This window comes from Ambystoma mexicanum, chromosome 11 (genome assembly GCF_040938575.1).
Source record: "Ambystoma mexicanum isolate Mex_15411 chromosome 11, UKY_AmexF1_1, whole genome shotgun sequence".
Taxonomy (NCBI): Eukaryota; Metazoa; Chordata; class Amphibia; order Caudata; family Ambystomatidae; genus Ambystoma; species Ambystoma mexicanum.
Genome location: NC_090934.1, coordinates 557,668,024 through 557,694,155, shown reverse-complemented (window position 1 = coordinate 557,694,155; position 26,132 = coordinate 557,668,024). Strand labels below are relative to the sequence as shown.

The following is a 26,132-nucleotide window of genomic DNA, read 5'->3' as shown; positions in this document are numbered from 1 at the left end:
CACCTGGTGCCCGCGCAAGACGCACTGTTTCTGGGAGCGAAGCTCGACACAGTGTCACTTCTGGCCTCTCCGTCGGAGGAAAGGACGAGGGCCATCTTAGGCAAGGTGCAGCGGATGCTGGTTGCGGACGCGGCCAGGGTGAGGGCCATCAAGTCCCTCCTCGGAATGATGTCTTCTTGCATTTATCTCATCAGCCTGTGCAGGCTCCGGATGCGCCCGTTGCAGGAGTTCCTGGATGCGCGCTGGATCCAGACGGGCAGCTTCGAGGAGAGGATCACACTCGACGAGAGTTTCCGACGAGCGGTCCGGTGGTGGGGCACCCGCGCGCATCTGACGGCAGGCATGGACTTCCAGACCCCGGGCCACCAGAAGACAGTGACCACGGATGCCTCCCTGGAGGGGGGCGCACACCGAAAACCTGCACGCAAGGCGTCTTTGGCTGCCGGCGGAGAGGTCCCTCCATATCAACGTCCTGGAACTCCGTGCAGTGTTTTGGGCCCTCAGGTCCTTTCTTCCGTCCCTCAAGGGCAAGGTGGTGAGGATCTTCACCGACAACACCACCACCATGTTCTACATCAGGAAGCAGGGCGGTACCAGATCCCCGGCCCTGTCCAAGGAGGCACAGGATCTGTGGCATTGGGCCGTCGCCCAAGGGATGTTTCTGGTGCCGTTTCATCTGGCAGGAATAAAAAACACCATCGCCGACTCGCTCAGCAGAGAGCTGCGCTCGTGCCACGAGTGGGAACTACGACAGGATCTAGTGGACCGCCTCTTCTGACGGTGGGGCACACCCCGGATTGACCTGTTTGCGACAGCGACAAACTCCAAGTGCCGGAGGTTCGCCAGCAGGTTTCCCCAGCCGAGGAGCATGGGCGATGCTTTCTCGTTCCCCTGGAAGGGCCTGTTCCTATATGCGTTCCCTCCATTGCAGCTGATGATCCGGCTCATCAAACAGCTCAAGAGGTCACGGTGCAGGATGATCCTCGCACCTGCGTGGCCGAGGCAGATCTGGTTCCCGGACCTTCTGGACTTGTCAGCGTCCCCGTCAATCAAACTGCCAGTGGACGCGGATCTTCTCTCCAGGGAAGGAGGCGCCATCCTCCATCACGACCCGAAGTCGCTAAACTTGCAGGCCTGGCTCCTGCAGCGTTAGAGTTTGGAGGTTACGACATACCGGCCGACTGCAGAGAGGTTCTTGCAAAGGCCAGGGCGTCCTCAACTCTTAAATGCTACGGACACAAATGGAAGAGGTTCTCTGTCTGGTGCCACGCACAGAAGATTAACCCTCTACGGATTACGGCTCCCCAAGTACTGCTGTACCTGCTGACGCTGGCCAAGGCTGGACTGGCGCACACTTCCATCAAGATTCATCTTGCTGCGATCTCCCGATACACCAGAACCACGGGACGGTCGTCTTTGTGGCCTCATCGTCTGGTGAAAGAATTCATGAAGGGACTGTTCAGATCGTTCCCGCCGGTGAAGGCCCCGGCGTGGGAGCTCAACGTGGTGCTGACCAAGCTCATGGGACCTCCGTTCGAGCCTCTGCACTCGGCTCCGTTGAAGTTCTTGTCGTGGAAAACAGCGTTTCTTGTGGCCATCACCTCCGCACGACGGGTGGGAGAGATCCAGGCCCTTTCCTGCAAGCCCCCGTACTTGACTTTTCACGACACAAGGGTAGTGCTCAGGACGCACCCCTCCTCCATGCCCAAGGTGCCGTCGGACTTCCACCTCAACAAACCCTTGGTGTTGCCTGTTTTCTTCCCATCGCCTTTGTCGCCGGCTGAAAGGACTTTGCACTCGCTGGATGTGGCTAGAGCGCTGAAGTTCTACGTGGACCGCACAAAGTGTTTTCGGAAGACGTCACAACTTTTTGTGAACTTTGGACCTGTCAATCAGGGGAAGGCTCTCTCGGAGGCTTCCATTTCCAGATGGCTCTCCGGCTGTATCATGTACTGCCATCGGTTGGCAACGCTGCCTAGCCGTCCGAGAGCCCATTCCACCAGAGCGATCGCAGCTACCACGGCGTTCCTATCTGGTGTGCCCTTGCTGGACATCTGCAGGGCTGCTACGTGGAGGTCGACGCACACCTTCACGAAATTCTACTGCGTCGATCGGGATTCCAGGGAGGAGTCCAGGGTCAGCCAAGCAGTGCTGCGCAACCTGTTGGCCTAAGGTGAGCCTGGTGAGGAGGTAAGAATTGCTTAATGTTGAGTTTGATGTAATGCTTAATGTTGAGCCTTTGCCACCTCCCGTGGTTGTGCATGTGTGTACTGCTATGTATTCTTTTATTCATGAGCATGTGAATCCATGCCAGACCCCATGCTGGAGAAGGAACAAGTTACTTACCTGTAACTGTTGTTCTCCAGCATGGGTCTGGCATGGATTCACATGCAAACCCTCCCGCCTACCCCTCTGCGGCTCTTCACTTGGTCATACTGCCTCTTCACGTGCTACCAAATCTGAAGATGGCTGCCAGAGGGGGGGCTTAGGGAGATGGCAGTCATTGGCTGTGGTCAGTATGACGCAGAGATCAGTGATTGGTTACTACTACGAAAGACAGATCAGAAACGAAACTGATACTGATTTTTCTTTACCGAGGATTCCCAGCCTGACGGCGGGGAATATTCATGAGCATGTCAATCCATGCCAGACCCATGCTGGAGAACAACAGTTACAGGTAAGTAACTTGTTCCTTCTCCACCGTCGGGCCCATGGGAAGGCTTCTCGGAGGGCGACGGGGTGACTTCCTCCACTTTGTGGGAGAGATCTCGACGCCTAGAGACAGAGGAGCAAGCCTTTCCGCCACTAGACCGTTCTGGGTCTTCCCACTGGACTAGGGTGAGATTTGAAACCTGTATGAACAGGCTGGATAGGTTTGTGTCCACTTCTGAGCACACCACACCTAAAAGGCCAAGGGAGGTATTCCCTCAAGACCCTATAGCCAAAGTACCAAGACTTTTTGACCCCCAGGAGGAAGAACTATACACATGACCTCACTGAAGAGGACCCTCACACTCAGGAAGAGGATGAATTCATTGATACTGAGGATTTACAAGATCCTGTAGGGGACTTTGAAGAAGACCCTGACATGTTTGAGCCACAGCCATGGCAGTCCCCGTGGCCGTCAACTGACCCTGATGCTTTGGATCTGGCCTCTCCACATACTACGCCTGTCAGAGATCCTTCGCCTGTGGACAATCAACCCACGTTTTATGCCATGCTACGCAAGGTGGCTGCACATTTTCAAATCGATATGGGGGAAGACTACTCCAGAGGTCGATTTTGTTGAAAGAATCATCAAAGAAAAGCCACCTGCTAGCCAGGCCATACTTCTCCTCGCCTCCAAGAGGCGCCTCATTCCCTCTTTATCTACACCAGCCTTAGTGAGGGGTGTTAACCCACGGATCGAGAAGCTTTTTAGCCTCTCGCCCTCAGATCCCTTATATATTGGGGGTCATTCCATTCCAGATTCTCTGGTGGTGACCACCACGAGGGAAAGGGCGGGGGTTCCTCTGTCCACCAGTGAAGCATCCCCTGATAGGGGGGGGGGGGGGCGAAGCTTTATGCTCTCGGGAAGAGGATTACAACCTCGGCGGCATTCGCCACGCGTATTGCCAACAATACCACCCTGTTGGCTAGTTATGCTGATGCCCAATGGGGCCTCTTATGCGAAGGCCTACAGGAACTCCTTGAACCACTTCGCACCCGCCTCTTGGCCACTGTTACAGAAAGTACTCTAGTGAACCGAAGCATCATTAAAAACACTTTAGATGCTGCGGAAATGGCTGGCCGTTCCTTAGTCCAGGGCGTACTCCTTTAAAAGGCATGCATGGTTTAGGAACTCTGGGTTCAAGCCAGAAACACAGGCATCCCTCATTAACAAACACCTGGAGGACACAACTTGTTTGGAAAGGCGGTTGATGACGCACTGGAGGCAGCGAAGGAGCATGAAACCTTAAAAACCCTGGACCAGATCACAAGACCCCCAATAAGCGCGGATATGGCAAAAGGGGCTTTTTTCGTGGCCAACGACAACCCCAGCAACAGTATACCTCAGCCAGCAACTGGTCCTCCTCTCAAGGAACCAGTGGTTACAGCACACCGTATGCTCAGAGGCCAAAGTCGTGGCAAAGGAAGGAGTCAGGGGTCCTACTCCGAGGTTCCCCGGCCACGGTCACTAAATGACCCAAGAATTCGGGTACCCTCCCATGCATCACCGGTCGGGGGCCGGTTAACATCTTTTCTGCAGGCATGGGAGGGTATTACCACAGACCGTTGGGTACTGTCAACTATAGCCCACGGTTATTGTATAGAATTCAGCCGGTCCCAGACATTCAGACCTCCAATGGGAAGACTTCTCACATCAGAACACCTTCTCATCCTTCTTCAGGAAGTGGAATCACTGCTGCAAAAAGGAGCCATAGAGGTCGTGCCTCCATCACAGGTAAAGGAGGGTATTTATTCATTGTCCTTCCTTGTACCCAAAAAGGATCTTACCATGTGCCCTGTATTAGATCTGCGCCCAGCGAACAAATTTGTAAAACCTCAAAAATTTCATATGGTAACTTTGCAGGAGGTAATCCCCCTGGTCACACAGGAGGATTACATGGCAATACTGGACATAAAAGATGCATACTTTCATATTTTTAAAAGTTGTCAGCGCACAGGAAATACCTCAGGTTCATGATAGAAGGCAAACACTATCAGTTCAAAGTGCTACCCTTCGGCATAGCCTCAGCGCCAAGGGTATTCACGAAGGTACTGGCAGTGGCACATCTGCGCAGGTTATCAATTCCGGCTTATCCTTACCTCGACGACTGGCTCATAACAGGTGATTCTTACGAACCATGCCTCTCAAATACCCAAAAGACTATAGACCTCCTATTCCACCTGGGCTTCTCCATCGGGAAGAAGTCCAGTCTAGACCCCAGCCAAATCAAACCATTCCTATGGGCTCTAATTCGAACAAGGGACGGCCTCGTCTTCCCCTCCGAGAGGGTGCAAAACATGCTGTTTCAAATCCCTCAATGTGTAGCTGGTCGAGAGGTGATGGTACGCAAAGCCATGCGGGTTGCTAGGAATGATGGCGTCATGTATTTACTTGGTTCCTCGCCTGCGCCCAATGCAAGAGTGGCTAAACAGCCAGTGGTGTCAGGCCAGCGGACAATGGGACGATCTAGTAGTTGTCTCTCAAGCCCTGGTTGTCTCGCTGTGGTGGTGGTGGTCGAGGGAGAACCTCGTGAAGGGGGGGGAAGTAGGTAAGAGGGGGGAGTCCTTCACCACCCCCGCAGAGAAAGCCACTCTAACCACAGACACATCCCTCACAGGATGGGGGGGGGGCTCACCTGTCCCATCAAACTGCACAGAGTTTGGTCGTCAAGTGTAGCGTCCAACCATATAAATCTACTGGAATTGTTGGCGGTCTTAAAAGCACTAAAGGCCTTCCAGATACATCTGCAAGGAAAGACAGTGCTGATCCTCACAGACAGCACTACGGCCCTGTACTACCTGAACAAGCAGGGGGGCACTCCTTCTCCAGGACTGTCCAAGCTGTCTCAGGATATCGAAGTGGGCTCTCAAACACATGTTCCTGTTAGCACAACATGTACCAGGGGAACTCAATCTTCTGGCAGACAGGCTCAGCAGAGACTTCCCTCTACCCGCAGAGTACGAATGGCGCTTACACAGAGACATCGTCTCCAATGTTTTTCTAGAGATCGACTTGTTTGCGACTCTAGAGAACGCCCAATGCCAAGATTACACCTCCAGGTACCCCCAGAACCGCTCAGAGGAAAACAGTCTCTGGATAACATGGTCAGGGAAATGTCTACGCAACTCCCACTCCCCCCAACTCCCCTTCTGAATAAAATAGTGCACAAGATAGACCAGGAACCAGTTACAATGATACTGGTGGCACCCATGTGGGCCCGCCAACCTTGGTTTGCTCATCTGATGAGATGTCACTATCTCTTCCGGTGAAACTACCATGCTCGTACAACATGTTCTCACAGGACAAGGGCCTGACGCTGCACCCATGCCCGCAGGAAGGGTGGGCGCATTTGAATCTAAGCAGATACAACCATCAGAAATGCGTTTACGGTAAGTAATGCATGTCTTACATGAGAAACTAGACAAAGGGGATACTAGGTAACCCCTCCAGCACTCTATTGTAAGATAGGGTGTGCTGGGTGATGGGAAGGAGCCTAGTGCTTCCCTTCATTTCCAAACTTTCTAAGCACTTTAGAACTAGTCAAGATTTCTGTTAACTTTTTCTAAGCACTACAAGAGTCCAGAGGGAGAGGGGGGGGGGGGTCACTAAATAAGGATAGTTGTTTTCACTTATATTTCAATCCTAAGTAGATGGATATATATTTGTAAAACTGTTACATTGTAAGTTAGCTTTGCTCAAGGCACACTGAAAATTCAGGCTGTGCTAAATATAGACTACAGGCAGGCTGGTAGAGCACGAAGTGGCTGAGTAGCTGTTCCCGTCAATCAGAAGCCAATGGAGACTAAAAAAGATTCAATGCACAACTACAGAGTACTAGATGAACAAGGGTTTTTGTAGGAATTACTGGACCACATCAAATATAGTTATGTTGAGTAATTGTTGAGATGGTGGCTGGAAGATGTGTTTATGTATGAATGTTTATAACATAGTAAATTATGCTGATCAAGAGCAACAAAGTATTCCTGCATATCCAGCATAATGTTATGTAGTTTGTCCCAAACGGAACCTGCCCATGCACACTTGAGACTGTAGCATCCCTTGAATGGCAAGAAAGACAATTTTGGCGGATCTCTGCTGGTATCCAGTGACCAAGTCAAGAGTATTTAATCCCCAGAGCCAGCATCAGTCTTCGTGGGTGCCAGTGAAGGACGCCAGAATGCTGGTCTGAAATGGCAGAGTCAGAGTCCTCTGTCTTCATGATCTGTAAAGATTAAAGTCTTATCACCTGAAAGATAGACTCATGGCTTTTAATTCCCTAGAGGGGTGCATTTACTCTGATTTGAGGGTGATGAAGGGGGTCCCCCAAAAATATTTAAGGGGCGCCCCTGTAAATTGCCCATGGGTGCTTTACTGCAGCTGCGAACGGAGCCTGCGGTAAAAACCCACAATGGTAGTAAAAAGTAAACCACTGCCACCAGACATTAATTGTAGAAAGAGTAACTTACATTTGTTACATGAGAAAGCAGACAAAGGGGATACGAAGTAACCCCTCCAGCACCCTATGTTAAGTGTGTGCTGGGTCTAGAAAGTTACAATGGTAAGTAAAGTCTATTTCACTTTAATGTTCTTGGAAACAGTAGTTTATCCAAGAGAAGGTATTTTAACCTTTGGGAAATCTGAGAAGACTCCCATGTGTCACTGCACTGAAGGTGCTGTTACACAATGTAAAATATGATGCTTATGGAGTTTGTCAAACTCCAAACCAAAAGAAAGTGTTCAAAATCACAATAAAATGAGAGAGTGGGAAAAGAGTCACGCTCTCTCTAGGTTAAAAAAAAAATTCAAGTTCTCAAAATACAGCAAAGTTGCTTGGAGGTCTCTAAGGTGGAGGGATTTGGAACATTTCTGAGAATTCTCCCTAACCGCCATTAACATGAGAGGATGTGTTACCCTAGCATGTGGGGGACGCGAACGCCATCGGTGACATTTCTGGGGAAAGCATAAATGACATGGTTATGAAAGTTAAATGAAAATATGCCCAACATTGATAAGCTTCTTTGAATCCACTTTTAGAATTTTAGGGGAAATATTTTTCATTGAAATGGCGAAAGATTGTTCGAAGGATAAAACAGCATCTTACAAACTTGGGAGTTGGAACAGCAGATTCCTTGTAAAATATGGAATCTGCCTAGTTAGGTTTCATGAGGCTAACAATTCTAAAAATTATCATTTTGTGTCATAACTGATTTTGGCAAAAGTAACTGTGGTATACCAATGCACATAATAAAACACACCATAAAGCTGATCTCACTCCTCTGGGTCCAGTCTGCTTATAGGGAGGCGGCGACATCCACAGACTGACCTATCCCTTCTTAGAGGTAGGTCTAGCTTAGTTCTGCCCTCATAGTAAAAATTCTGTCATCCGGCCTTTATAAGGAGGAGACATTCAACATTCAGGGCATTCAAAAATCCAACCCGCAGAATCCAGAGAACCAGACCATGATCCATGCAGTACCTCCTATCCAGGCAGAACCACCACCCAGAATGAAACCCTACAAAAATCCCAATAATTCATGGACAAAGGGGGAAAGGATGCTGAACCCTTTTGGGATTATCCGTTGACCAGACCTGCCTTGCCCAGCTGATGCACCTCGCTGTCCACTGGGACCAGACCCCAGTTGCCTCACTGTGTCCCTAGGCGAGCCGCGCTGCTGCGCAGTGACCAGACCCTTGTCCCGATGTCCAGAGACCCGGCTGGCTGTCCAAACTACCCCATTCAGGTGCTTTTTGGAAGTATCACCCTGCCCCAGTAACCAAAAAGCTGCATCCTTTGCTCTGTTACCTTGTATTTTTCCAACCCTACAAGAAATCCTATAATTACCTTAGTAACTTCCTAAAATTTAGAATCCTCTGTATCCTGTCCTTAGGAAAATTTGTGTTAATCTCCATGTGTTAGCGTAATTCGTTCCAAATCAGTTCAGTTCATTGTAGAACTCCTTAGTACTATCTGGAATAAATTTAATTAATTCCCATATAAAGAGGCACACAGCGTGAATGGGTTAACATTGCAAATTAACCCTCTCGCAGGCAGTGTCCTTCTGTCATAATCCAGCCACTAAAAAAATAGTCTCAGTAGAACCTGTGCTTTTCCTCTTGAGTTGCGCATGAAAGTGTTTCCCGTGTAAAATCTGATTTTTCCTTCTCTGTTAAGAATACCATGCTGTCACCCTTCCAGAGTCACCCTTTCACTCGAGTATCATACCTGTCGCGTTCCTTTGTACCTTAGCATAAAAAACGATTTCCGATTGTCTGTTTAGCTCATGTCTGAAGTTTGCCCAATTTAAACCCGTAAAAACGAAGCAATTGTAATTTTGCCACATGATTCTTGCTGCACTTTTTTCCTTCCAAAGTCGATTTTCTAAACTGTATGCCCGTTGTTAGTGCATTGCCTTGTAGCTTGTAAGTCGTCTTGCCTCGTTATTACAGCCACACATTCTTGCCTTATCCGTTCAACCGCACATGTAAAATAACTATTCAGCAATTCAAGGGAGCTTAATCTGATTTTGGCCATCCCATTAAGGGATGGTAGGTCGGATTTTCATTCTGATTTTTGCCTATACCTGAATCCTTGTTACTCCTTCACCAAACTTGGTTAAAAGGGGTGTGAGGGAGTGTTGCTATTTGAAAATACTGCCCGAAAAGTAATCTTGCTTTAATTCATTTGTGAATTGTCTATCTAATGTTAGGATACACTTCGTTTCACCTATGATTTTCCTGTGTAATTATCACCACACTGATTGCTGCCCGCTATTGAATGTTTGATTTTTATTCAAAATTAAAATAAATATTTCATTACACACCAGCCTGGTTCATAGTCCATTGCGCCACTGGGTGTACATTAAGGGGGGTGTGAGACGGGTTGGATGCCTTCTCAAAAATGTAATCTGAATGTAATAAACTTAAAAGCGTTTTGTTGTGCGCTGCGTACCTGGCCAGTAGAAAGAGTCCTGGTCTGGAGTGTGCCGCTTCTTTAAAATACTTAACACAGTGAAGGCTTGTTGCCGGGATTGAGATAGTGTTTCCACCCGTGACCGCTTAACACAGCAGGCTAACCCAGGCAACTTAATGATACTTTGTGTGGTTAGAAAGCTGTGTTACGCTGTAAAAGCGTCATCCCAAAACATAGACACGAAGTATCAGGCCTGTGTGTAAAAATAAAGTAAAATCAACCCTGAACTAGACAAAAAGCAACAGAATAAATGTTTACCTTTCTATAAAGAATTTAATAAAGGAAGAACTCTCTTCATAATGACCACAGTGGAGGTAAACATGGCTAGGCAGCACCTTCTGCACACATTATTTGTAGAGGGGAATGGGCAGAGCAAGGTGAGGCCTGGCTAGTAGAAATGATGAAGCAGGTCACCACCATGAACATGGATGTGTGGCAAGAAGGTGGCCTATTACATCAAGCCTTCAGCGAGTTGAGTTGTATATGACTCCGAATAATAAAAGGGATCAGATTAAAATGGTCCGATTCACAACCTACATATATCACCACATAGGGGTTATGGAGGAAAAATATGAATAAAATAGAATACTTGCACAAATCCAGACTGAATTAAAACTAGTAGAAGAGAAATTGCAAAAGAGCCTAAATTCTGAGGTAGAATTTGAAAACTACATCAAACAGTTAAAAAAGGACTTGGCTGTACAACAACAAAATAATTCAGAGCAAGACACCCAATTAGATATATTAAAAGAGGAGTGTCGGGAAAGGGTTGACTCTCTGGAAGAGTCAACGGAAATTGAATCGACAGATAACCTATAACAGAGCTGGCTTACACCAAATAATCATGTTACAAAATCAGATTAAAGAGTTGGAAGAGGAGAATAATAAATTAGTAAAGAACTCCACCTCCAGACAGAATTTAACCAAGAACGCCAGACGTACAATCAAACAGTGGGATGACCTGGCTGAACAAAGGTGCGCTCTGTATCAAGAAAACAATGCCCTCTGTCAGACCTACAGAAACGAGTTGGACCTCGAGGAACTGATCAAACTAAAAATAGAACATGAACAATTATTGGGGCACATAAGATGAGTAGAAGGTGCTCTAGAAGAAAACACCAAAGCTAAAAATGCACAAAACCAGGAGATGCATCTCCTGCAACAAAAATGGGCTCCGTGCTCCCAGGCCATACAGGCAGCACAAAAAGACAATGAGGCCCTATGTGAGGAGAACAGTGGACTCCACCAGCAGGTGGCAGCTCAAGAACAGGTAATGGAGGTAAGCCAAGCCCTGATAGCAGATCAAAAAGCTAAGACCTTTGCCTACTATCAAGAGGTAGGTGTCACGCTCACCTGATTCCCACAGAGGCGCAGGTCTGGCTTCGAGTGCTGATGCTTCTTCTATGGTGAAGCACAGGACTCTGAAGATAGACTCACTGGCTCGCAGGAATATTCCCCTGTGCGTGAAAAGGGAGTATTACCTACTGACGGAATAATGCTCAAGCCTCCCACTCCCTTCCAGCCCTCCACGATACCCTTCCTCGATTCCCCGTGAAGTCTCACCTTAGGGTCTGGAAGGATGAGTTCTCCATCCTGCTTCTGATGCAGGGGCGCGTTGAAACCCAGTTACTTCACTGGATTGAGGTTTGATGGGAGTTCAAATAAGCTTGACTATTCAGGTAAGGCGCTGTAAGAGTTCTGTAGCAAGTTCAAAAGTTCAAGCCTTATAATAATGTTCATTGTCTTATTGCAGCAAACGCTTACCGCTTATGTCTTTTTTCCCCTTAGGGGCCGGGGTTCGGAATGCCGGAGATATGGCGCCGACCCAAAGTGAAACGTGCAGTTCCAGTAAATGACAGGTAAGTTCTGGATGAGCGTTCGGGTAATGTCTTTGCATTCGCTCATTCAATGTCTGTCTTTTTTCCCCATAGGGGCCGGGGTCCGGAATGCCAGGAAGCGGCAGGACCCGAAATGAAAGTCTGACCCAACAGGTAAGTCTTAGAAGGAAACTGAGCTTTTCCTATTCCCTTCCTTCTCTCACCTTGTGTTCTTGTCTTTTTCTCTCTAGGCTCTGGGAAGTGGCTGCGGATCCGGATGATCGCTGCTGAAGATAGGTGCCCAGGAAAGGTGAGTGAAATGCAGCGCTGCAGCGATCGAAGCGAAATGCTTTTAAAATGATGTCTTCCCTTTCAGGATCGTCAATGTGAAGTCTCCGTGATGCAGCTTTAGCAGGTAAGGTCGTCTTTCTCTCCAATTCTCTCTTAGCAGGTGACCCAGGATGCTGACAGGCGTGGCTGAAGTCCAGATGCAGGAGCTGACACGGTGAGCGTCCAGCTTCGAGGAGCAGAACAACGCGAAGCGTGAGTTGCTGATCGGGCGTGGTTTAAATAGCTTTGGAAGAAGTTCCAGGTATGTATCCTTCCACCGATCAGGTATGTATCCTTCCCCGACCACACCCAGGGGAAAGTAGGTCCACAGGTAAAGTAGTTCCATTCAGGCCTCAAGAGGGCCTGGATGTAGCAGCATGGTCTGCATCAGGTAAGTGCACCTTAAAACACTTGAACACATGTCTAGCTTTATGAGCCTGGCACCTACAGCGCCAGGACTGTGTCCAAGGGGCCCCAGCTTGGGCCCGCTGGCACTTCCCTGGGGGAAATGATGCCTGCCTCTGGGGTTGCTGGGTCGGACCTGGCTCCATGGAGGTAGGCATCATGACAGTAGGGGCTTAGGAGAAACCTGGGAGGTTAGAAAAAGAGTGTGCAAGATTAAATCAAAACCTGAGACCCTGAGTAGAGGGATGGGGCCACCCCTGATCAGTGTGATGCCCTCTGTACTAAGGGCCTCAAACCCATTGACCCCCTCGTGTAAACAAGACACTGCTCACTTCATGTTTACAGATTCACATGAGCTAGAAACTGTGAGGCAGTCGGAGTTAAATAGGCCTAGCATGATTGAGCTGACAGGTCAGCGTCCTTCAGAGACTGATGGACGGGTATCCATGTACAGATTCAAAAATATTATGGCTGATGTCTGTGACCAGGAAGCCTCCTCTGAGGAGAAACTCAGGGAGTTAGACCTGCAGAAGCACCATCTCCAATGGGACCATTTGGTTTGCTTTGCAGAACAAAGTGTGAATTGAGGCCCCAAAAAGAGCATTATTAAAAACCTCCACCCAATCAGGGCAGTGGGGGGGATTCTCTATCGACCCTGGGAGCAGAGAGGAGTCAGAAGATCACTCTCCTATGCGAAACAGGAATTCCAAGGAGAGTGACCCAGAGAGCCCAAGGTACAACATGGGAGAAGGAACTAGGACCCACCATTCTGAGAGCAACTCACAAGCTCAAAGAATCAGGGAGCGCCTAGAAGATAACGAGAGGACCTCCAACAGTAGAAGCTCTGAGTCTGAGGGCGAATGGACTCGGGTGAAACACAAAAGAAGGCAAATAAACAAGAGGGTTCTGGTGAAACACCCCATTAGGCACATTAAGGCTATTAGGAATTTTATGACCCAAAATATTCTGTTTGGGAGCATCTGGAGCTATATGAACAGACGATGGACTCTTTTACCATAAAAAAGTCATAATTGCATAGACTATGCGAAATGGACATCATCTCCGGAGTACTCCAGCTTCCTTGCTGGACTGGAAGACCAAAACCATTCAAGCTGGTCAACCTATAAGGCGACCATCTTGAAGCACTTTTCTGCCCACAGAAACCCCCAGGAAGTGTCATGATAACAGGACCGTTCCATAGGACTTCCCCCAAAAGGTCTTGGGCTGCTGTGTATCATTCCTGGGCTATGAGTAGGGAAAACCCAGTAGCCAATTGTGATTGACTATCCCGCTTTACTCAACATGGCCGCCAGGCGGCCGTCCCTGAATCCTGCGGAGCATTCCAGTAGTACAGGCTCCGCGAGTATTTAAGCCCCTCCCCTCGGTGGAGCTGCGCTTCACATCCTCTTGCTGTCAGCGGACGCTTAACTCAGCTAGTTTCTGACAGGAATTTCTTGCCCTTAGTTTTCCCTTTAGTCATTGAAAATTCCTGTGCCTGTGTCACTATGTTTACATTCGTAGTAGATTTCCTAGTTCCCAATTGAATTCCGTCAATTCACAGTTTCCGAGTGTCCGGTGAGGAGGAGCGTTCTTCTGTCAGGAATCAACAGCGGAAGCTGTCCGTGTTGTTTCTTCTCACCGCAAGTACAGTTTCTTGTGAAGCATTATTTTGGGCATCTAGTTTTCTCGTTAGCCTGTTGAGTTAGTAAGCGAGCTTTTAGTCGCTCGTGTCACTAGGAATTTATTGTGGCTGTGGTATTGCACATTAAGTGTTTATTCCGTGGTTGGACAGTCTTGTCACGGCAGGTCATGGTTTTTTCACACACACACGTAGGAACATACAGTATATGTAGAGTCCCACCTTGCCGGTTCCCTGAATCCCTCTGTATTATTGGAGGAATAAAATTGCTTGGTGCATTGCCTGACAGAGGTGTCTTGTTAACATTGTGTGTATTAGCAATGCACTCTCTACTAAAGGTTTCAGTGACATTCCCTTCAGATTAGGAGTGATTTTCTCCTGTTCTTGGCACCCAGTGTCTGTCTTTGAACCTTTTCTAGCATACAACTTACCTCCTGAGGCATTAGCACTCCCGTAGCCCTGCCATTCTAGTTGGTTCCTTTTCCCGCTCTCATTCGATCCCATCTTCAGGACTTGCGCCCCTGCACAGATGCAGGACGGATAGCTCATCAAAACATAAAGAGATTCTCAACTCGTAGCACTCTAAACAGGGAAGTAGTGAGAGAACCACGCACCCTGAGAAGATTAGTAGGTGTTCCCGCGGAGCCCAAGGTAAGCGTTACAGGAGGCTCACAAAGTGGCCTACAATCTGCAGTGCGGAGAGGATCAGGCCCCAAGAATTTGCACAGGAGCTTAAAACGCTCCTTTGTGCAAACTATCAGGCGGGTGCGCACGAATAGTAGAGAATTTATAACCACCTATTTTCATGCGCTCCCAAAATATGACTCCACAGCTGGTAAGGGATTTTCAGGACAGGACCCTGGACTGGGTAATTGAGCAGGCTACCTGGATCTGAGGTCCAAAAACCTGCAGAAAACCAAACACAAAACCCCAAACCAACCAACACCCCCTCTGCTGCTAAGGTGGCAGAGGTGAAGGTTGCCCCCATTTTGGATCTAGAAATGGGGGTAAGGGGGCTTAAAAAATACACCTTCTTAAAACCTGCCAAATTGGAGGCAAAGAAGGCCATCTGATCAATCAGCAGCAGGTGGTAGTCTAGTAGGTAACCCCACCAATGTGACCTCTAAATATGCTAATTCTCCAGCATGGGGTCTGACATGGATTCACATGCTCATGAATATTCCCTGTCGTCAGGCTGGGAATCCTTGGTAAAGAGAAAATCAGTTTCAGTTTCTGTACTGTCTTTCTACTAGTAACCAATCACTGGTCTCTGGGTCATACTGCCCCCAACCAATGACTGCCCTCTACCTAAGCCCCTCCTCTGGCAGCCATCTTTAGATTTTTACTGCACGTTCAAGTGTTGGGAGTCCTCGTGCTGTAGCTCTCAAGCTTTTACTACGTTTTGCATTTTTTAGAAGTTTACTCTTATATTTTCGGTCAATCGAGCCTCAAGCTCCACCGATTTTACTTCCGATCAACGCGACCCGTTTTTGGAATTTTCAACGCGCCTCAACGGTGTCTCTTCGTCAGTTTTCAACTTCTCTGAGGATTCCAGAAGATCATGAGGCCTAGCCCGCATGGACATGGCCCAGGACAAAGGAAGCATGGCGCCTGTTGGATGCAAGCTGTTCAGGAGCTGCCCTGGATGCGGACTACAGAACGTTTTTGAGGATGAGCACTCTTGGTGCCTCTACTGCCTTCACAACGACAAATCGCACGTGGAGAAGGACTGTGTTTTGTAAGAACATGTCCGAACGGACAATGAAGGATAGTCTTACTCGGCTCACCAACTGGCTGGAGGGGAAGAGCGCAGCAGCGCGTGAGAAGAGGAAGAAGTCCGAGCGGTCTTCTAAGACCTTTGAGGGCGCTCTGGCGACGGGGGCCCAACAAAAGGCAAAGCACTGTGAGTCCGCGGGCACCGGGAGCACCGATCGGTCGTGCTCCTCAGCTGCCAGCCAGGGCGCATTATCACCTACGCCATCAACCACGAGCCAACTCTCTGGCTCGGTGAAGAGTAAGTCGGAGAACCCTGGTAAGCTTCGGGGGAAGCCCCGGTCGATCCCGATGGAGACAGCCGAGGGGTAGCGAGGCGGCGACCCTCCCCCCAAGGTGAAGGCCTCAGGCACGCCCAAGGTTGTGAAGGCCCCGATTCACCTGGCTAAGGCCTCGATTGAACGAGTCATGGCAGACCTGGCAAAACCTACGGAGGCTTCCCCAGTAGAGACGGCTTCAGGGGCTAGAGTTTCCCTGCCACCCCGGAGGGAATCTTTTCTGCCTATCGAGAAGACCCCTGTGAAACCCCAGCAGGAGAGGGGGGGGGCGATAGCCATAATGGACACGGATACTACCTCTGAGGATGAGTTGGCTAGCGTCCAAAGGATCCAGGACAAGAAGTCTGAGGAATCCAGGGCCCATGGGAAGGATCCTGATGAGGCTGACTAAGCGAGCAAGGGGGGAGCGGACGAGGAAGAAGGGGCTGCGGAGGGTCCCATGCCCCAGCCGTCAGTCCCGTTGCAGCCGGTGCCCATACCAGGGGACAATTCAGGAGCTATCTTGATGGCTATACCGGCCGTGTGCACGGAGATAAGGACAACGATGCCCTTACCCCCCCACCGATGACCCAGCGGAGCCTGGACTGTCGAGGGCACACCTAACAAGCGGAGACAAGTCCATCCTCCCCCCTGCCCCTTCCAGCCTTCACCCCCATCCCCTCCTCCGAGGGATGAGACGGGAACGGAGACGGCGACGACTGGGACGGACGGTGGTGACGATGGAATGGACCTCCCATCACCACCTCTTGGCAATACCCCCCCACCACTCCTCGACGAAATTGGCTCCTTCCATGCCATGATCGCCAGGGCATCTGAGCTCTTCCAGCTCTGCCCCGAGGAACAGAAGGAGGGCTTCCTCTATCAACGATGGGAGGCCAAGAGGAAGACTGTCCTCTCAGTCCTGGTGACATCTGGGATGAAGGGCTGGCACTTCTGAAGAACCTGTCCACAGCTCCTGATAAGAGACCGGTACGAGAAGTACCGGATCCCGGATTCAGTAGTCTCTGCGACGGCCTCAACTTCCACATCCCCCGCCTCCCGGGACGGCTAGGGGAAGAAGCTGGACGCCATGGGACGACAGGACATCTCGTCGGCGGCAACGACTATCAAAGCGGCCAACGCCCTCACAATCGTGGCACGCTGCGATAGGGAGATGTGGTTCAAGATCGCTCCCCTCCTGGACTTCCTCTGACGACAAGAGGGCTGAGGCCCTGGAAATCCTACAGGAAGGCGAGGTGGCTTCGGACCAGACCATTACGGTGGCCACAGACATTGCTGACACCGGTTTCCGCCAGATGGGCAACAGTGTTTGCCTTCGCCAGCGTGGTTGGCTCAAGGCAACCGATTTCCGTCAGGACATGCATACCAGAGTTCTGGACATGCCTTTTGACGGGAACAACCTGTTTGACAAGACAGTTGACGACTCCCTGCAGGCCATCAAGGCCGACACGGAGACGGCTCGGGCCTTGGGTGTTTTGCAGCAACGACGGCCGCCCTTTCCGAACTCCAGAGGCAAGCAAGGTGCCTCCAAAGGATTAGTCAGCGGCTCCTCAACGTACCGCCAGGTGGCCCGCTCCTTGTCGCAGGAGGCCTACAGACGACGCAGCAAGTCAGGAGGATCTTGTTGTTGGCAAGGCCGCTGCCAAGCAGGACTGAACCGGCCGTATCGTCGGGCCCCCATCTAAGCACCCCAGTGGGAGGCCGGCTGGCGAAGTTGGTCAGCGTGTGGGAGTCCATCTCCACCGACCTATGGGTGCTGGATGCCCTGGCCTGCGGGCATACTCTAGAGTTTCTAAGTAAGTGCCCCCGCATTCCACCCGTGGCAAGGAAGGAAAACCACATCGAGCTCGTCCTAAAGAGGCTCCGGGGCTCCAGAGTGTACTCGCGTTACTTTCTTGTAAGAAAGACCGCCGGCTGGCGACCCATCCTGGACCTTCGTTTAAAAAAGTACATCAAGTCCCAGAAGTTCTGGATGGTCACCCTCAGCACATGCTGGGATAGCTGGAGGAAGGCAACTTCCTATCGTCGCTGGACTTGGAGGATGCCTACTTTCACATCCCCATCCTAAAAGGTCATCGAAAGTTCCTCAGATTCGTAGTCCAGGGGCGACACTACCAGTTCAAGGCCCTTCCCTTCGGATTGAAGTCTGCGCCCAGGGTATTCACCAAGTGCCTAGCACCAGTGGTGGCGCAGCTGCGCCTGCAGGGGACCCACGTCTACCCCTACCTGGACGATTGGCTTATCCGAGCAAAGACAAGGGAACGCTCCATCCGGCACACAGCAAAGACCGTCCAACTGCTTGCAGATCTGGGATTTTCCATCAACTTCGCGAAATCCCACTTGGTTCCGTCGCAAGTCGTCCTGTTCCTGGGAGCCAGGCTCGACACAGTTGCGCGATTGGCCGCTCCGTCGGATGAAAGGACAAAGGCCATCATGGGCAAGGTGCAACGGCTGTCGACCATGGACGTGGCCAGGGTGAGGTCCATCAAGTCCCTTCTCAGCATGTCCTTGTGCATCTACCTCGTGCGCCTGTGCAGGCTGCGGATGCGTCCACTGCAAGAGTTCCTCGATGCCCGTTGGATGCAAGCGGCGGGCAGCTTCGAAGACAGAATCTCGCTCAACGAGACCTTCCGCCAAGCGAGCCGGTGGTGGGGCACCCATGCGCATCTGGCGGCGGGTATGGACTTCCAGACCCTGACACATCAGGAGACGGTGACGACAGATCCCTCCCTGGAGGGATGGGGAGCCCACACCGAAGATCTCCACGCAAGAGGCCTTTGGCTCCCGGAGAAGTCACTGCACATCAACGTCCTGGAGCTCGGAGCCGTGTTCTGGGCCCTCAGGTCGTTCCTTCCGTTTCTCAAGGGCAAGGTGGTGAGGATCTTCACCGACAACACCACCACGATGTTCTACATTCGGAACCAGGGAGGCACCAGATCCCCAGCCCTATCCAAGGAGGCCCAGGATCTGTGACACTGGGCCGTCGCCCAAGGGATGTTTCTGGTACCCTTCCACCCGGCAGGAATAAAGAACATCATCGCTGATTCACTCAGCAGGGAGCTGCGCTCGTGCCGCGAGTGGGAACTGGGGCAGGGTCAAGTGGATCTGCTGTTCAAACAATGGGGCAATCCCCAGATCGACCTATTCGTGACGGCGACGAATACCAAGTGCCGGAGGTTCTCCAGCAGGTTTCCCCAGCCGGGGAGCATGGGCGATGCCTTCTCATTCCCCTGGGACGGCCTGTTCCTGTATGTGTTCCCACTGTTGCTGCTGCGACTCATCAATGAACTCGGACAGTCCCGGTGCAGGATGATCCTCGTCGCACCGGCGTGGCCGAGGCAGATCTGGTTCCCGGACCTTCTGGTCATGTCAGCAATCCCCCTCTACCCCCGCGCCACCCCCTCACCCCCACCCCCCCTGTCAAACTGCCGACGGACGCGGATCTTCTCGCCAGAGAAGGTGGCGCCATCCTCCACCACGACCCGGGGTCGCTGAACTTGCAGGCCTGGCTCCTGCAGCACTACAGTTTGGAGGGTGCGATATCCCGGCAGAATGCAAGGAGGTTCTTGCAAAGGCCAGTGCTATGGACACAAGTGGAAGAGGTTCTCTGTCTGCTGCCGTGCACAGAAGATTAACCCTCTGCGGATCACGGCCCCTCAAGTGCTGCCGTACCTACTGTCGCTGGCCAAGGCGGGGCTAGCTAATGCCTCCATCAAAATCCATGTAGCGGCGATTTTCCGCTACTCCAGAACTCTGGGGCGATCATCTCTGTGGTCCCATTGCCTGGTGAAGGAGTTTATGAAAGGACTGTTCTGGTCATTCCTGCCGGTGAAGGCTCCGGACCCAGCGTGGGAGCTCAACGTGGTGCTGAGCAGGCTCATGGGACCGCCATTCGAGCCTCTATTCGGCGCTGTTTAAGTTCCTGTCGTGGAAGACGGCGTTTCTTGTGGCCATCATTTACGCACGGCGAGTGGGAGAGATCAGACCCTCTCCTGTAAACCTCCATATCTGACTTTCCACGATACGAGGGTGGTGCTGAGGACACACCCCTCCTTCATGCCCAAGGTGCCGTCGGACTTCCATCTCAACGAGCCCTTGGTGTTACCTGTTTTCTTCCCATCACCTTCGTCGCCGGCCGAGAGGACTTTGCACTTGCTGGATGTGGCTCTACGTGGACCACACGAAGACCCTTCAGAAGACATCACAGCTATTTGTGAACTTTGGACCTGTGAACCAAGGGAAGGCCCTCTTGAAGGCTTCCACTTCCAGATGGCTCTCCGGCTGCATCATGCACTGTTACCGGTTGGCAAACCGACCGTTGCCCGGCCGTCCGAGAGCCCATTCAACCAGAGCGATCGCTGCTACCACGGCGTTCCTGTCTGGTGTGCCTTTGCTGGACATCTGCAGGGCTGCTACGTGGAGGTTAACGTACACCTTCACGAAATTCTACTGCGTCGACCTGGATTCCAGGGAGGAGTCCAGAGTCGGCCAGGCAGTGCTGCGCAACCTGTTCACCTGAAGGTGGGCCTGGTGAAGGGGTAAGAAATGCTTAATGTTGAGTTGATGTAATGCTTAATGTTGAGCCTTTCCACCTCGCATGGTTGTGCATGTGTACTGCTATGTATTCTTGTATTCATGGGGTAAATACCTCCGTGTCTTTAGCTTTGCTCTTCAGTTGAGACTTGCAGTAGCTACTTTGCTACAGTTCCCAGTTCTACCTTTCACAGGTGTAACAGCTTGTGACCCTACAGTGATTTTTCTTCAGCAAACTCACTAACTTTGTGCAAGACTTTACCATCTAAGAAGGGCCTCAGCTCCATAGACTGTGCTCCAATTGACGTTGGCTGTCCTGGCTCCCTGCAGACTCTCCTAGTCCATTTTACTGCCCCTCACTGCTGGGCAGGGTTTTTGTCTATACTTCATTGGAAGATTAAAGTGCTCACATGCTCCATGAACCTTTTTCCTTCCCTTAACCTTTCCTTTCTACCAACTTCAGAATCTACAAAGTGTTCTAGTGATCCATAAATGCCCGTTAGGCAAGATTGTATGCAGTACCCTTTGGGTGCACTACAATAACCCTGACCTGGCAATAGAAACCCATCCTTTGGTATAAATCTGCATAAATCTGTACTACACAGGTTGGTAGCGTGTTGAGCAGCCAGGCTTATCTCAAGGGGGCCAATGTGAGCAGTAGGGGAGTTGCACAGAGATTCACAGTGACAAGTATCCAAATAAACACTTGCAGTTTGAGTAAGCCTTCTTCAGATGGGGCAATAATAGTAACACACAAATACACTCCAAAATACACACTTAGTTCTCTAAAGCAGCAAGTACCCATTTGGGATGACAAACGGACACTTCCTACACCCTCAGGTGACTTAAACAGTTAGGACACTGTGAACATAAATATATTACTGTGGCATTTAGAGCAAGACTTTGGAGCATGTCAAAGAAAAAGGTTGTTAGAACAAAACAAGAGATCTCACAAATATTCTGAAACCGGTAAGTTATTTTGGTAACCCCCAATGCAAAGTAAGTTAACCCCTTCCTGGAAGGAGGACAAAACAGAGTCAGAGGGAAGACTCATTCAGGGAGCCAGGCCAAAGTCAATTGGGCAAAAGTCTAGGTGAGCTGAAGCAATTCTTGCAGGTAAACAAGTCTTGCACAGTGTTTTAGGAATCTTTGTAGAAAAGAAGAAATCAAATTATGGCCACAAGCTGATTAGGCTTGTGAGGTAAAGAATAGCAACTCTACAGAAGCAACCAAGACAAGCCTCCACTGAGAACAAGTGAGGTTACACAACAAGAGGTAAGTTCTCTTAGACTTTACAGTTCCCTTGATTAGAAGAAAAACCGTTCCGGCTGGCTTCTGTTACTGTGCAGCTTTGCAGATCCTGGGTTCCTGGGCCTCAGTCGTGGGGACAGGACAGTCGGCGACAGAAAAGGACCAACTTCTGTTCAGTGGCACTTTGCGGTTTCAGCTCCTCTTGTCTCAGCAAATAGCACCACCGTGGACTCTTGTCTGTCAAGATGGGCTGTCCTTGCACCTGGGGTCCAGCACTCTGTTGAGGTGGCTCAGGCTCGGTCCGTTCTGCTTCCTGGGAGTCTGAGGATCCTCCTGGAGCTATTGGCCAACTTAATAGCAAATTACACAATCTGTTGTTTCTCTCCCTGGCTCTTCGGTTCCAGCAGCAACTGCAGTGGATATGCAACCAGCTTCGAGAGGATGTCCACATGGCTTACTTTGGAGTTGATTGGTCCCACCAACTCAAAGGGAGAAGTCATCCTTGCAGGGCTTCTCTAGTCGAGGTGAATTCAGAGCTTCAGCACAGCAGCAGGGCTTCACCTGGCAAACCAACGGTCCAGGAGTTGCAGCAGTCGTTTCTTCCAAGTTCTTATTCGGATACATTCGTCCAGTGGTCGACTTGCCTTTTTTATGCAGGTTTCTCCCATTCATTCCAGCCTAGCGGTCAGTCACCCAGTAGGGTGGCTGTTGTTGCCGGACAGCCAGCCTGCCAATCACCTTGGAGTGCATTCCTGTCTTCTTGGAGACTAGGCACATATTTTCAGGCACCTCCCTCACTCACTGCCCACGCCAGACACCCTGGAGCCAGAGGCGGGCTTCATTCGTGAACCCACCAAAGACAAAACGAACAAAGGGACCAAACCTGTTTTGGCGTGCAGAGTAAATCTCAAGAAGGACCTTTCTGCAAAGAAATGGCAAAAAAAGAAGACTGGGCCATTTTGACAGAAATGGCACCCTTGGGTGCTTTACTGCAGCTGTGAACGCAGCCCGCGGTAAAAGCACACCATGGTAGATAAAAGTAAACCACTGCCACCAGCCATTAATTGAGGAAAGGGTAACCTAAAAATGTTACATGAGAAACTAGACAAAAGGGATTGTAAGTAACTCCTCAAGCACCCTATTGTAAGATAGTGTGTGCTGGGTCTAGAAAGTTACAAATGTAAGTAATGTAAATTTCACTTCACTGCTCTTGGAAACGGCAGTTTATCCCAGAGAAGGTATTTAAACGTTTGGGAAATCTGAAATACTTCCCTGTGCCACTGCACTGAGGGTGCTGTGTGACACAATGTAAAGATGCCTATGGAGTTTGTCAGACTCTGTACTTAAAGAAAAACAGTTCAAATCACATTAAAAAATACGAGAGTGGGATAAAGGGTCTCACTCTCTCCAGGTTAAAAATTAAAAAGTCCTCAAATCCAGCTAAGTGCTGGGGGTCTCTAAGGTAGAGGGGAATTGGCACATTTCTGAAAGTTCTCCCTAACAACTGTCCTTGTGAATGAAGTCACCTCAGGGTGTAGGAAGTGTGTAAAAAGCATCCCTAAAGAGTATATACTGGTGTGACCAACTTGTCTCAAGACAAGCTTCCATTTGGCGCAACCACCGACGTGTTGTGCCTCACCAGAGCTGCAGAAGCCCAATGCCAGTGGTCTTGTGACAATTAACGAATGCATCGTCTTGCGAAGTCTGATTCTGTCCAAATCTTCGTGGGCATCCAGAGGACCCTGTAGAAGCAGGAAATCTTGATCCAGAGTCCCCTCACCAGTCGAGGACCGAGGGGCAAGCTTCTTCCAACCAGAGTTTTCATTCTTCATTAGTGCCGCTGAAACAAAGCAAATACTTTGCTGGGGAGTCCCTCTCCCAAGTACTGCCGAAGGATCCCGCCAGACGTCCTCCCTTTCGTCGCACATGACCAAAGTCCTGGAACAAGGGTCTGGCAAGCTGTAGCAAGGAGGAATCCAGCTGGAATAACAGGTACTGTGGGGCTTGGGGTTTTCACCTTTCAGCCAAATGTTGTGCTACCTATCTTGCAAAGTGCTTTTTGGAGTTGATCTCAACTCACCTGGACTGGCCTAAACACTTGTGCTCTCTACAAAGTAGCTCACTTGAGTTACTGTGATTTCTTCTAAACTAATGGCTTAGGCACTACTTGTTAGGCACTAATTGGCTACTTGTACTTCATGATTTCAATTGTACAGCTCTACAGTTCACATTAACCCCGCTTGAGATGAGCCTGGCTGCTCAGTCACACTACCAAATTGTGTAGTACAGGTCTATATTGAAAGGTGGGTTACCTAATAACAAGAAAAGTCTTGTGTAGTCCTCACCATTTGGAATGCACTAATTCTTAACCAACAAGGGAGATACTATGTATCCCATTTGCACTCCACATAAGGTGGTGTGTGATAATCTCTCAAAATGTAAAGGTTTAGGAAGGATACAAAGTATCCCTCTTTCCTTAAGAACAGTAGTTCTTTGTGAAAATGAAAGAACGTTATGAGAACCCAAAGGGTCCCGAGCAACACTCTGCATAGGTTGCTGTGTTCTGCAAAAGTAGAACACAGATGCCTTTACGAGATATGGAGGCAAGCAGACTTCATACAAATCAAGTAAAACATAAAGAACAAAGTTCCTATAAATGGAGCTGTAAGAATGAATGAGGGGAAGAGGGCTTCCCTCATTCAGGAGAACAAGAGAAAGGTCAAGAAGTCCAGCAAAAAGTGCTGGGGTTCTCACTAGAAGAGGGGATTAAGCATAAAACTGATCTCCCTAACCATGTGCACCTTTGATTACTGTCGTTCACCTGCCACTCATTACTAACTGCTTTTTGATGATAGTAATTTCTTGTGGGGTTTAATGTTATTTTTTGCAGTAACGATGGCCATAATTGTGCATTGAATACCACATCCTTTATTTGCCACTCTTCATCTAGTATTGTGCTGGTGGGATAAGGCATAGTTACCGCATCAGTTATTTTTGAAAGCTTTGCGTCTATCATGTGTAGAGAGTAACTTATTTGGGGACCATTCCTAGAGCACGTTGCCGAGAGGGAGAATGTTTTTCTAACCTAGACTTATTAAATCTCTTCTGAAGCCTTAATGAATTTACAGCATGCACATTGTGCAGGGCCCAGGTGAACTAAGGTGGTGTTTTTGGAGGCTAAATCTGTGTTCTTGGTCTCCATGTATGGATATTATGGATCTGGGTGTTTTTTTTTTTTTTTTTTGCTTTTCCTCTTCCTAATAGTTTTTCAAGTTTAGCTAAACCTTTTCATAAGATGCCAGTTATTGATGAAATTATATAGTTATGATGAATGTAGAACGATAAAAATTAAATGTCGATGTGTTGATCATTTGTAATTGCTCCTAATTTTCTTCCACATTCATTTGCCGGATGAATTCATGTTTATACGATATTTCAATAAAAATATTTTGTCCAAAAAAGGGTGACCATTCAGGCATTGAGAAAATAGCTTTTACACAACGTTGATTGGAAGATTTTGAAGAGGGACAACCTATGCAAAACAGTAACTTCAAGTGTAAAATCTGGTTGAAGCTAATGTCAATTTGAGCTTTGTGTAATAGTTTGTTCTTGTGTTGCAGTGGTTGGTGCGTACCATTCTTCTCCTGATCAGTCCCACCAAGTGGCTGGTAGCCACCAACAACCTCAGCAACAGAACACTGGTTTCCCACGCAACAGTCAGCCTTACTATAACAGCCGCGGAGTCGCTCGCGGTGGGGTACGCAATCCACGGGGTTTGATGAATGGTTACAGGGGGCCATCAAATGGCTTTCGAGGTAAGGCATGGAACGTTCAATGAAATTACATGATTAAAGTGTAAATTACAAGTCATGCCATGTTTGTCCACTTACATACGTTTATGTTGACATTTTCAAGGGTAGTAAATATTGATTTGTATTTAGCATGTGATGGTTTTTAGCATGCTACATTCTCCCCACTAATGGGTTCCCTTTGTAATATGCAAGGCAACCGGTAGTCATGCATGAGTCCCTTGTTGACCTATTTTTTTTTGTATATTGAACCATAATAAATGCAACTGAGTCACGAACTAGATTCATTCATTTGGGCCACAGCCCATCTCAACTTTGAAACTGCAGAGAACATCAGAATTACATTGCTTTATGCTTTAGAAGTCAAGCCATTGTTACCAAATGTATGCTATTCAAGAACATTCATGCACCATTTGTAGGACTAGAAAGGCTTTTTTGGGTGAGTTAACTAGGCTCTTTGTGCTAGATGGTTACTACCTTGAGGGGAGAATGCAGTCTAGTACAAGATGACAAGACTGATCACTGGGTAAGATTGCAAGCTGTAAGGAAACAAAATAGCTGACCTAATAAAACCATGGAAAAATATTCCCTGAGAGAACATTTTTTTTTTTTTTTTT

General features: G+C 49.2%; 1 protein-coding gene across 10 annotated transcripts in view; it reads left to right on the top strand.

Annotated features, from left to right (window-relative positions):
• CAPRIN1 (cell cycle associated protein 1) overlaps positions 1-26,132 on the top strand; it is a 1,156,748-nt gene that overhangs the window by 883,070 nt on the left and 247,546 nt on the right. For all 10 annotated transcript variants that reach the window (XM_069623390.1, XM_069623385.1, XM_069623386.1 and 7 more), the window contains one exon: positions 25,327-25,521. In XM_069623390.1, coding sequence (XP_069479491.1) covers positions 25,327-25,521 — 195 coding nt within the window. The remainder of the gene's footprint in view (positions 1-25,326; positions 25,522-26,132) is intronic.